Source organism: Panulirus ornatus, chromosome 68, assembly GCF_036320965.1.
Source record: "Panulirus ornatus isolate Po-2019 chromosome 68, ASM3632096v1, whole genome shotgun sequence".
Classification (NCBI taxonomy): Eukaryota; Metazoa; Arthropoda; class Malacostraca; order Decapoda; family Palinuridae; genus Panulirus; species Panulirus ornatus.
In genome coordinates this window covers 9447827-9461608 of record NC_092291.1, presented here as the reverse complement: position 1 = coordinate 9461608, position 13782 = coordinate 9447827, and the positions used below count along the sequence as shown (strand labels likewise).

The 13782-nt window shown below is 35.1% G+C and overlaps 1 protein-coding gene across 3 annotated transcripts in view; it reads right to left on the bottom strand.

The window, feature by feature from the left end:
- The window catches only part of Arp2 (Actin-related protein 2), a 29551-nt gene extending 17263 nt beyond the window's left edge, over positions 1-12288 (bottom strand). Inside the window, exons 1-3 of one of the 3 annotated variants that reach the window (XM_071659758.1) lie at positions 9169-9325; positions 7004-7114; positions 364-381 (exon numbers count right to left, since the gene is read on the bottom strand). In XM_071659758.1, coding sequence (XP_071515859.1) covers positions 364-381; positions 7004-7114; positions 9169-9216 — 177 coding nt within the window. In that variant the 5' untranslated portion in view covers positions 9217-9325. Of the gene's footprint in view, positions 1-363; positions 382-7003; positions 7115-9168; positions 9326-12264 lie in introns of those variants that run through there. The other 2 variants (XM_071659760.1, XM_071659759.1) reach the window with 2 other exon arrangements.
- Between the last annotated feature and the right edge of the window lie 1494 nt (positions 12289-13782).

Sequence of the window (13782 nt, the reverse complement as noted above, 5' to 3'; positions counted from 1 at the left end):
ATGAAAGGAATAAAATTCACCAAATACAAAAATCATCTAATAATAAACAGTAGTGAAAATGTCTTGCTAATAATTTATCAGTTACTGAAATTGCCTACAAAAGTTTTGTAGCAATGCAAGAGGACATATATATTATATACACAGCCTAACCAAGCACACAATATTGTAGAGGACAGTTTTACATACACTTGAAAAATAGAGGTGAAGCAATTAACATCAAAGCTATTGCTATTCCAGCTAAACTCAACAAAATGTCTGCCATACACACAAGTACCAAAGTAACAAAAACAACCATGCACACCCAGTGACATGCACCTCACGTGAAGCTCATCTTGTTCTCTAGGACACTTCATAATTACTTACAGGGAAATGAGCCCACTCCTTCCAATGCAAGCAGCAATGCACAAAACCACAGTTAATTGACAATGAATACAAAGAGTGTGTTAGTCACTTATTTCAGGGGATGGTTCATTAGACAAATTTCAGCAGATAGGAAAAGAATTTTTTAATTGTTAGCACTAGATCTGTTCTGTACTGTGTCATCATAACATAAATGTATAAATGTATATTCATTCCAATTCAAAATTTTTCTTTATTCACTATGTAGACATCTACAGCCAATGCACCAGAAGACTTAACTTGAAAAAGTGACAGCCAAAAAATATAAATTTCCTTATAAAAACAAGCATATACCTCAATAAGTGCTGGAAATAACTACAAGATCATATCATAATCATATGAAAAAGTTTTCATGAAATGTTGGCAAATAATGGTAAATACTGCTACCTTAAATGAGGCAATCTAAAATCAAAACTAAAATCATTACTGGCACCAAAAATATATGATTACAAGTTTGTTCTAAAAAAGTATCCTTTACCCTTCAAATGTCATTTCAGCAAACTAATCATCTCACTTACGATTTAATCAACCTATATCTCATATCTTTTCTGTGTTGTATATATGATTAGAATACATGGTACCTGATAAATCACAAAACTTTATGCCAAATCCATAGAGATATCAGTCTAAACATACAGCCAGCGCTAACGGACTAAAAGTCTGGGAAACGATGTCCACTAAGTGAAGTTAAAGATTTTGGTGATGGATAATGTGTGTGCTTCATAGTTCTTTAATATATGACTAAGGTCAGTTGAAAGTTTTTTGATCAATTTTCATTTACACATGTGCCCCTAACTATATGAAATATATGGAAATCAAGAAAAAGCTATTTCTAAGGGAAAACTTTCCCAATTTCTTTTGGAAAATTTTCATCCTCCTATATTAAAAGGTCAATTTTCTTTTCTACAAGATTTACATATCAGTACTTCTTATAAAAAGTTCCCATCACCTATCTAAACTAGAAATCTAAACATCAGAGAGATCTCAACTTTTACTGAGGCAACTTTGGACCTTTAAGACTGTCTGTCTGAGAGATTTTGACCTCAGAAAAATTACAAAATGTAGAAAATCAATCAAATTTATACAGAATAAAATTTAATTTTTACTGTAAGAGAAATATCTATCAATGGAAAATTCCATATCATAAAAAAGTCAGAATATATAAAAGCCCTTCTGCAGAGAAAGACAAAACTTCTGACCTCTAAATAAAAAGTCGAGAATTTTCAATATTTAATACCCTCTGGTGAAACTAACTTTCATTATAGAGTTCTTATCTCTGCATGAAATGCCTTTTATAATAACATATCTGACCCTAAAGTTGATAAAATTGATCATCAAGGAACATTAAAATCTAGAAGTATTCCAGTTATTCTCATGATAAATGTACTTGACTCCACATAATTAAGAAGCTAATATTACCAGAGACATAAAAAATTTCAAGGAACATTAAAATCTAGAAGCATTCCAGTTATTCTCATGATAAATGTACCTGACTCCACATGATTAAGAAGCTAATATTACCAGAGACCTAAAAAGTTTTATCATGAGGCATGCATCAGGTCATATTCATCAGGAATATTTCTAACACTTCTGAGGAATAGCACTTTAGATAACCTCAGTCATCGACTGATCCAAAGTCACAGATGTCTGATTCTATGCATACCATCATCCTCTATCATTACTCTTTCAAGTAACTTAACCAGGTATACTTAAAAGTCTTGATCTTTTCCCGAAGAACTTCAAAAATACAGAGCATTTTCCTACATCCAAGACAAGGTGGCAAATGGGCAATATTCCCTAAACATTTTAGGTTACCAACCCACTTTCATAAGTAAAAAAAAAATCATTACACCAGGGGCATTTACACTCCAATAAATGTTTCTGTTCACTGTGGCTTGGAGGTATACATCAATAATTCTTGAATCGGCCACCTCTGCTTCAGGACAAAAGGTTTGCACATTAATGCTTGTCCTAGCATCCCATATAATGTTATCTGATGCTACAGCCTAAGTTTTTCCCACACTCTGGTAAGCACACTTCATGGAGATGTCAATGATGCCTGTACCAGATCTGCACTCTCAAATATCAGGATAATTTGTCACTGCATTTGTGACAAAAGCACTTGCAAAAATCCCACACATCACACTACATATGCTTGAAAATACTCTTGGAATACCTCATGTGCATGGCACCAAAGCATCATACATTAAAGGGCACATATTAGACATAAACAATGTTTCACCAAGTTGAGTTGCAACTCAGTTTATTTAGCAAATGATGTTCTGGCCCATAGGTTTCAATCTTGGTTGCAGCAGTCAGTCTGTAGTCAACCCAGTTATTCATCCTCCCATATGGGTTGGTCAAGAGTGCACATGAATGAACATTTTCACAGAACACATAACATCCTCCAACAGCCAGGATTTGAACCTAGGACCACCATGCAGAAGTCCTGGGTTTGAATCCTGCAATCCCATCCAAACCTGCCGCCTTGCCGGATTTCATCATATATATTTCTATTATATTATCATACTTAATCGCCATCTTCTGCGTTACCGAGGAAGCAAAAGGAAACAGATGAAAGACTGGCCCAAAACCCCCACATGCACATATACATACCTATACATTTCAACATATACATACAGAGACATATACATATATACACATGTACATATTCATACTCGCTGCCTTCATCCATTCTCATCGCCACCCCGCCACACATGAAACAGCAGCAGCCCCCCCCCCCCCCCCCCCCCCCCCCCCCCCCCCCCCCCCCCCCCCCCGATCACACACGAGGTAGCGCTAGGAAAAGACAAAAGAGACCACATTCGTTCACACTCGGTCTCTAGCTGTCATGTGTAATGCACTGAAACCACAGCTCCCTTTCTACATCCAGGCCCCACAAAACTTTCCATGGTATACCCCAAATGCTTCACATGCCCTGGTTCAATCCACTGACAGTACGTCGACCCCGATATACCACATCATTCCAATTCACTCTATTCCTTGCATGCATTTGCCATTTCCCACAATCAGCAAGGCAGGATAAGGTACAAGTGACAGCCTTCGAGGGAAAAATCCTTACTTGGTCCCTTCTACGTTCCGTCTTTAGGAAAAGTAAAACTGGAGGGGAGGATTTCCAGCCCACGACTCCCATCCCTTTTAGTTGCCTTCTACAACATGCAGGGAATACACGGGCAGTATTCTTTCTCCCTCATCCCCTGGGATACATATATCCCTGACTATAATTTCCCAAAGATCTACAATTACTTTTCTTAAATTTCTAATGGGGTTACCTGATCTAAACTTGCAAGATTCTTACAGTTTCATAAGGATAGGCATGGTGATTCTAATTCATCGATATCAATGAAAATCATAAAAAGGATTTGTTGCAGTTAGTATAAATTCATTACACAGGTAATGATCATGGCATGTTTCCTTTGTAGAACCAAAGCTAACATGAAAGAAAACTATCAACCTACCTTAAATCAATATTTCTAAAAATGATGTGACAGAATTCTATTAAATGTAATAAATTCATTGATGTGATCTTCATTAATACCAGTACCTTACAATTGCTGCACCCCAGAACTAAACTTTTACCCAGTGTCTGATGTATAAGGCACAACATTACACTCCAAATATTCAGATTTTTCTAGAAATGAAAAGTTTCAGCCAAAAGTGGGTTGATCCCCACTTTCAATATATGTAAGTCAGCCTTCCCTACAAAGGTGATAAAATTCTAAGCTAAAATTGGCTCTCTATGAAATATGACAAACTGATGTTTCATGTCAACATCTTTGTTTTTATTAAACCAAGCTGTTAAAAGAACACAACAAACAAAGCAACAAAACATTTTGTAAGATGGAATGGACAAAAAACAAAACTAGAACAGTAGCAATAGTAGCAGTAGTAGTAGTAGTAGTCTTACTAAAGGGTAAAGGGAATGGGCATTTAAAAAACTGTTAAATGTTCCTATTGCAAATCTGGAATCAACAAGACTACAAAGTTTTAAAATCAAGACAACACTCATTCAGTTCACAGGAATTTAGCATACAACCTGGACCTTTGCTCTCAAATGTGCTTACACCTATAAATTCCTGTAACAAATATGAAAAAAACTCTTACAATTCAGGAAGGCATAAATGAGTTTACTTAAAAAAAACTTTAAAAATGAAAGTTTTAAATATATATTTCTTAACTGAGGGGCATCATATCTTTCTTATAACAGCCAATACACACAATATCATATTAGATTTAAGTTAACTGAATTATCATTATCTGAATACTTGGACTGCCTAAACAATGACCACATTCACATGAAATCACAGTTAGCAATAATAAATGATATATTAACTGGAGTAAATAAAAAAAAAATCAATACTATGACAATAACTTAACAGCTTATTATTTCACTAGTTCTACAGGATACCATAATTATTTCTAACACTGTTAATCTGTTACTTTGTATGTAATCTTTTCAAGCAAGAATAACTTGCAAGATCAGATAATATTGTACTTAGTAATGAAGCTATCATATTCAATACTACAGTTCAAAGCTATAATCATCAACACTATAGTGAAGCAATCTCAATCTGAACAGCAGTGAATATGCAGGCAAGTTAACCCCAGAATGACCCACTGACTGAGCCATTGGCACTCCTTAAAAACATGCTCACTGAAGATGAAAGCAGTCAGCACTTCTTTCCACAGAGGCAGACCATGATGAATATTACAAACTTTTACCTTTGACAAGTGCAGCCTCCTGTTAAGTGTGTAAGGTATTAGGGTATCAAAAATGATGATAATAACTGTTAAGGCTTTTATCATGAAAGAGTTTCCTATAAAGAAACTCATCTTACTTTTGAAAGATCAATTGACAAAAATATTCTAGTTCATCACCAATGAAACTGTTCCCTTTGGAATTCTAAAAAAAATAAGTTTATGCAGTTCCATTTTGAAAAATGACAAAAAATTTATTCTATGTAACCTTAAGCATTGCCAAAAATTCAAAATACTGTCATACCTCTTACAATATATCACAGTGACAATATACATTAACTGTTATGTATTCTCCTTGTTTTCCCAGAAAAATAAACACCATAGTTCAGAATATTCTCTAAGAACTCCTCCTTCTTATAATTTCTATGAAGTAAGCATTACACTTGCAACTGGGAAAACAAGCCATTCTTTATGTTGCATCCATTCTAACTGTTGTTAAAATCAATGAGGTATAAAAACACTTATGCAGGAAAATACCCACTATCCATATTAAGAATCTGGATATGTGTTTACAATGAGCTTGTCACAAAATCAATCTGTATCAATAGTGTCAACTTCATCTCTAAAATTGCTATGACTGTAAAAGCTACCATGGTGCAAGTTTGCTGCCAATATTCTGTCATTCTTGCTACATTCTTAAACAAAACTGATGAGTTTTCTGATCACATAATCTTGCTCCAGCTGTTGATTTTACAAATATTTATTATGATAATAAATGTCCTCATTCTAAAGAGAAGAAAACCTAACCAGCACTAAATATAAAATCTGCAATTTCTCTCAACACCTGCTCCAGTTTAGATATCTGCAATTTCCTTAATGAATAAACCTGATTGAGCAATTCCAATCTTCCAGTTGTTGAAATATCCTAACTGATTGACAAAAAAGCTCATTCTCAAGGATGATTGAACATTTACAGTATCTAAAAATTACTTTAGTAAAGAAAGATAACAATCCTATAGAACACTCAAAAATGAAACTGCAAATATTTCTGCTACAATTTGTACAGAGTAATATCTAATCATCCATTCAAAATAAGATATTTATTGAACATAACAGCACTATGAGGAAGTATTCACTGCATATACTGTAAAGATTCAGCCTATACTGAAGAACTAAAAAATTTTCAATTTGTGAATTAAAGAAGACAAGCATGCAAGTAAACCATAAACACAAACAGCTATACTCATTCATGATACAAAAAGTAATTCCAGTAATCAGAAAGATAGCAATGTGCTGTTTCACTCTAGAAATAAAAAAAGAAATAAAAAAGAGACCACATCTATCTGCATAACTAATTAAAAAGTCTTTGTTCTAAATTGAAATTGTTAAAACCTTAACAATCTTATCAAGTTACTAATTCACACAGCATTACCTTACTATCCCCAAATTTGACCTAAGACTTTTATATACCTCCTCTGGTCTTAGTTTTCTAAATGTGCAGTCTTTATACATATGTGTATCAACAATTTTCAAACTCATGCTATGAGTCTTTTATCAAGGGATTCTTTTTAGCACTGGCAGTTTCATTTTTACATTCTAGCAATCATGTAATGAATTTCTTGAGACATTCAAATATCAACGGAAACAAAGCTGTTTCAAAAGCTTAACTCCTCGCATAACCAACTTTACATTCATCAGCACAATTATCATTGAATGTGTGCAAGTAATACTACAGCTACATAATGCTGTTCTGAAAGGCATCCTTAAAATGAGAAACTTCATTCTGAGCAATGCTAAGAACACTTCACTGTAATGTAGATGATCATCATTATCATAGTTATTATCATATGCTAAAAAAATTTTCTTTAACATCTGCAAGCCTTACCTTGACTTCAATGTCACCAATCTTGTTTGTGGCTCTGATTATGGGTCGACCCACCATTGATGGGAATATGTGGGCAGGGAAATTGCAGCCTGCATACCCAACTTTGACAAACTGTAACATATGTCAATCATAATCAGATGTGGCATGCTTCTAAAAGGAGAAAACATAATTGTTGGTTAAGGCATAATCTTAACTATTTTGTCAAAAAAAATTATGCTACATCTGAGGCAACTTCATTCACCACAAAAACTGGAACTGTACTGTTTTTTTCATACTCTGTAACATGTCATTCTGTGCATTTTTTCCCAATAAAGGATATATTTATCTATTTACCTACTTTTACACACACCTTATACTACCTTTATATAATTTTTATATCAAATTAACCCAACAAATGATGGTGCAGCATCAATAATAAGGGAAAGCATGATCACTTCACACAAATCACTAGTACGAGGGATTCAAGTAAACCACACACATACGCACACACACACACAGTCCTCTGTTCTTAACGCTACCTCGCTAACGCGGGAAATGGCGAATAGTTTAAAAGAAAGAAAATATATATATATATATATATATATATATATATACACACATATAGCATGCAGTAATCCTGACACAACTGTATGGATGCAAGTCTTAGCCACTGAACACAAAAGAAAGGAAGAGGGAGGACATGTTGGAAATGAAACAACAATATCTACGGTATGGCAGGTTGGTGATGTAAAGTATCAAAATGTACGATAGAGATGCAGAAGTAAACACAGCCTGACTGAGAAGGCCAACCTGGGTGTGCTGAAATATGAGAGGAGGATGGTTGAAGAAAAGCTACGATCTATGAGTCAGAAGTGGAGGTACCAAAGGGAAGGGAGAACTGACGGAGATGGAAGGATGGAGCAAAAGAAGGAATTTCAGTAATAAGAACTGAAAATTCTGAACAGCAAGAGGCACATGCATGGGGTAGAATGAACTGCATCAGTGTGGTGCATGGGGAATGATATGATATCAGTGGGCTGAACAAATGTATATGAAAAGGTCAAGGCAAATCAAGGAGTGATCTGTGGAACTTAGCAATGAATGGCAGGCTCTGGTTCTAGCATATTATACATGAAAAGTAAGATGAATTTTAGCAGTTATGGAGATCATAAAATGTTATCATTGGTTCTGTTGACATTTTACATATGTTCCACCTATTCTACGATCCTAAATTTTCTCTATTCATAATGCCAACACCATTGCTACATTCAACATCCTTGATAAAAACGTTCCAGTAATGCTCAAACCACACTCCCACAGCATTCATTCTCCCTAAACACTTTGCTATCCACGAAAACAAATCAATAAATACTGTAAACAATGTTAGTTAAGGGCGTATCTAAATAGGTAAATTACCAGTTTTTTTTCTTGGGAACAGCTGAAAATGCTGTTTATCTCTTATCTCCGCGTATCCACACTCACTTCAGCTGGGAGTAGGGAAATCACTGCTACTACCACTATCACCAAAATATATCAAATACACACGCGTCCATAAACTGAGAAATTACAAATCGCTCGATAATTAAGGTTACTCCCGATGCACAGCTGAACTGGAGGTCTGGCGAATATCGTTGAGAAACGAAAGGAAAAGCATTTACACACACACACACACACACACATATATATATATATATATATATATATATATATATATATATATATATATATATACAAAACTTGCCACACAATTCCTTATGTATTTCATCCCTAAAACATTTTGTTAAGCAGATCACAGTACTCACACATAATATTGAGATGATGGACTATTTAAATACTTATGCCCAAGAACATTATCATAATACTTTCAATAATAGCTATACAGTAAAGAAAAAAAAAGCCACTCGAAGGTGTGCTTAATCAACAATTCTTCATGTGATGAAAATACACCTTACCTGAACTTTTGAATGAGATTATACTTATAAACGAAATGGACATGTACACAGCAGTATATCACGAATAATAACTACGAATCATCTGTGGTCCCGGGGAGAAGAATAACAAAACTGTGACAGTTGACTGATAATCTCTTACTCATCCGGTACTCTTGACCACCATGGAATAACCACCGTCAAACCCACTTCACAATATATCCCATTCAACCACAGTGCTCCTGGCGACCCACTCACCCCAGTTCCATTATCACAAACGACGATTTTCCTCCCTTTACTGTCCATTTTCCAGAGCAGGACGGTGTGTGTGACAGCCAGGGAGTGTCTGGCTGGCTGGGTGTTGACGGTATCACCCGTGACTCCTTCACATCCGCCTCACCTAACACGTTCTCTCCCCAGGACGGACAAGACAATATCTTAAATATCTATTTATCAACCTTTCCAAGTCAATTGCCAAGTATCATGATTTTCCATCTATCGTCGTGCTTTCACATATGCACACATTCTTCATATTTTATTCTGGAATGAGGTGTATCATAATATGCACACCACTGTGATCATTCCCAATTAGGTGAATAACCAGTAAAATGATTTCGGCCCGAAACGATTTCTCGACAATTTTTTTTTCCTTTCAGTTGATGAAAACCTTATCAAAAAAAAGATCAAACATAATGTGATACCGCGTTGTTTTAACCTAACGCCGCAACCAACGCAATGTTCTAAATTGGCCTCCTCACTAAATATCAATACCATTGCAATCTATCCCAAAACGCGATATCCAGCATTGCTTAGGCTAAGAATATAATTCTTCTCATACCTATGGCTCAATCAGGTGTAAGAATATCCTCATAATCCTGCATGAAATCGATAGGGCTTAACATCCGGCATTTTTGTCATATCAGTTTTTAACTTCCTTAATTTCCGACATCATAGCTTGCTCCACATATAACTTTCCGCAAGTCGTTATTACTTTCTAGGCACAAATAATGAACAGAATACTTGGTAGGAGTTTCTAATTCATGGTTACCAGCAAGCAGTGTAGAGAGTCACGGAGCTACTATAAATTTACTTCAGACAAGTTAACTCATCTGCTGTGAGTTTTCTCATGAAAGGTAAAATAAAAACTGCTTTAAGGCTGATATAATGTACTTCGTAGCTGAATAAGGTAATAGGCACAACTGTGAAGCAAGGGACTGTAATGGTTGTTTCTTATCATTAAGATAAAATCAAAATCGTCTCTTTTAAATGTATTTCTATGAATTTTTATCAACGACTTCATTCGCTGGAAACATTGTATTATCTCAAGGACTGACTGAAATAAGAAAATAATCATTACTTAGAACATATACATCAATGGTCAAAAGTTTTCTATAAAAACATAAAGGATTTTTACTAATTTCTTTGCACTTATCACAATAACTTTAGAAAACAAAAAACAAAAATGAGGTTCAAAAGATTTAGAGAAATTAGACGGGAGTAAGACTTATATCTTCTATGTGAAGTGTACATAGACATATTTCAATATCCATTAGATGAAAAGGTGATCCTTCAGTTTTTGTGGAAGATGGATACAATTCAAAATAAAAGAAAATATGTAACTTCAAGAAGCTTAACCATCTCTACTTACGGTGTATGGGAACGAAGGCAACGCCTATCTCTAGCTTCCGGTTGGCTGATAAAGTTCGACAAACAATAAACATATAATTACCGTAATTAAACTAGAAATCGCAATGACTGTTGTTTCATCATGCAATATAATATCCAAAAGACAAGACATCCGTTTTATCGCTTACATTGAATAAATACCGATGAAAATTGAGGCAGATAAGCCCGCGAACATTAAGCTCCCTCTCACAGTAAGTAGGGCAAGTTTGTCTGGTCTATCTTTATATATATATATATATATATATATATATATATATATATATATATATATATATATATATTAAAATTCTTACTCTTGTTGTATACCAGTTGAGTGAATGACATTACGGAGCATATCCCATGTAACAGAAACTGCAAACTGGGGTGATCACTTTAGTTAAAGCAGGTATAAGGCTTTCGAGAGGGTGCAAACATTCTGCCTAGCATCCAGAAACACAAAACACCTTCACAATGGAACAAAGTTCCTCCCAGTGTAATCCCACTCGAAGAACTTTATAACCAATAATCTCCAAGAAAATAAAAACCTTGCCCCTGCCTCACACTTCGTTGACCAATCCTCACAGTCTCCTTGCCCTCAACAAATGTGACACGGACAAAACACATACATACATAAATATCTGGTCAAGCAATTAAAAACCGACTTTCCTCCTAACTCCAACCTACCAGACACGCCCATCAGCTGCATCCCACTTGCTTACTCAGAAACAAATAACCAGCCCGCTTTACTTTTCTGTACAGTACACAAGCACTGGATACAAGCAAGTAGTCTGGACCAGAAGGCACCCGTCCCTCCTTGTTATTTAAACGGGCTAAGCTTCTGATCTTATTTATGTCCATAAAATCGGAAACTTTTACTAATGCCTGGTCATCTATTTATTGGGATTTTAATAGGTTGTGGCAAATTCTTCAGAATTCCCAATTAGTAATGGGAGGTGAAGGAAAGGCTAACTACTGCGCTTTTTTTTGTCTCATTATTACAATTAAGATAGAGTTTTCTTAGTGAAATAAGTTGTTAGTTGAGAGAAGGCATATATGGACACTAAGAGGAAGATGTCAGATTAGAACGCTGATAGCATAGGTCGAAGTAGAGAGGTGGCAGTCATACAATGGTTTGAATACATACTTACCAACACCCTTCACGCCTCCAGTCTGATCGTTAAGCTCTCGTCTATTGACTTTCCTCCTTCACTGTCATATTTAGCTTCCTCTTTGGCTAGTCTATCTCGCCATACATGTCTATAAAGTAACCTTTTCCTTATGATATCATTAGCGATCACCTCCGGGTTACGTCCTATTTTCTGTGCTAATTTCCCCCTAAAGAATGCACGCATACTAGAGAATAAATATCGCATTTCTCCGATTCTTTCAAAAGCAATTTATTATTCTTCATTAAGTATATGATTCATTCCATAGCAACTGCCACTTTAAGCTTAGATAGGGAGATGTCGGTATGTTTCAGGCCTCCAAGAAGAAATATCTACCTTGTATCTGAACAGTTTAAGAAGGCCCAAGATAGCGCTACCAACTAGTAGGGATTGCCTCTTTCTGCCTTTATTTAAATTCAAAGGTGCATTTCATCGGTATGAAAAAATGGCCTATGTCACAAGCAACTGTAATCAAGACTGGAAAAAATCCTCGTTATAGCCAAACCATACAACACTGTCTTACCTTTCCCCGCAGTCATGTAACCATTGGCTCAGGGAGAGAATGCTAGTGTTCTGTTACCCAAATATCACCACATAATAAAGATTCGGCAGACGTCGAACTGTTAGCACCAGGAAAAGTTCTTTGTGTATCAGTAATTCACTGAAGGGGCCAAAGATGAAACGTATGTACTGTACATACAGTCGGCATAAACACTAAACACGAAGTTGACATCGTTCGAGGAACCAAATTCAAATGTCTAGATTACAGCAATACGAAAAATTACTATATATATATATATATATATATATATATATATATATATATATATATATATATATATATATCGAAGTTATAGGGGATAAAGAATACTACCCACGAATTCCCTGCGATTAGTAGGCTACTAAAAGAATGGGACCTAAAGGGGGCCTAAAAATTCTCCCCTCTTGTTTCACTTTCAAAAAGAAGGAACGGAAGGAAATCAAGTAAGGATTTTTCCCTGATGCTGTTATATTCTTCACGCTACCTCGCTAGCGCTGGAAATGGCGATGTATATATATATATATATATATATATATATATATATATATATATATATATATATATATATATATCGCCATATATATGCAGGTAAAACCACATGGAAACGGACAATACTGTGAAGTGGTTGTATATCATTTTCCTAATGTTTTTACATGTAGATTATGTATGTGCGTTCGCTAATCGGGTAACACCTATATTTTTACAATTTCAAAGATATAGAAACGAGATCTTGGTATTTAATATACCAGTGGGACCATACAATATGCAAACTACTTAATTTTACATAATAATGAATTGTCCTCTTTTCTCGATGATATATACTATGCGAAGGCAAGTAATACAAGTTATTTAATATATTCTACTTTGCTTGTAGAAAGTGGTAAAAGTCAAGGACAAGGATTTCCATTATCACCCCAGCACCTTACAGTCACATTCCAAAACGTGGGATATAGGATGTTTTGGTCATAAGGGAAAAGGCATAGTAGTTTCAAATATGTTGAGCTAGAACTCTTTTGGGTACTATTTCAGTCTGTCACTTTTTTTTTTTTCCAGAGAAAACACTCGTAATATTCAATAATTCTCATACCTAATCAGGCAGAACATCATTTCAAATGCTTCACCTTCAATAGAATATTTACCTTCCTTTCCAGTCCACAAGTTCCTTCTTTATTCCCTTTTCATTTTTCTTGTGTGGTTGCAGTAATATCCTAGCATGCAACATTAGTCAATAATCTTAACATTTTATCATTCTTTTCCTTTCCCTTTGTCACCATTTTCATACCACTAACCTATATTCTAATTATTTTTCTTCTTGTGTTTTCATTCTGCCTTGTTTCTATTGCTTTACTATCTGAAACTAAATTTCCATGAATCCAGTTAAGTTGCACACTTCCCAAGGAAAGTCGACTTGATGATGCTAATAGTTGCACAATTGTGTGAATGTTTAACATGCATGGTTTGGGGTGAACTAATATATAGCTAAATCTATGTAATTACCAA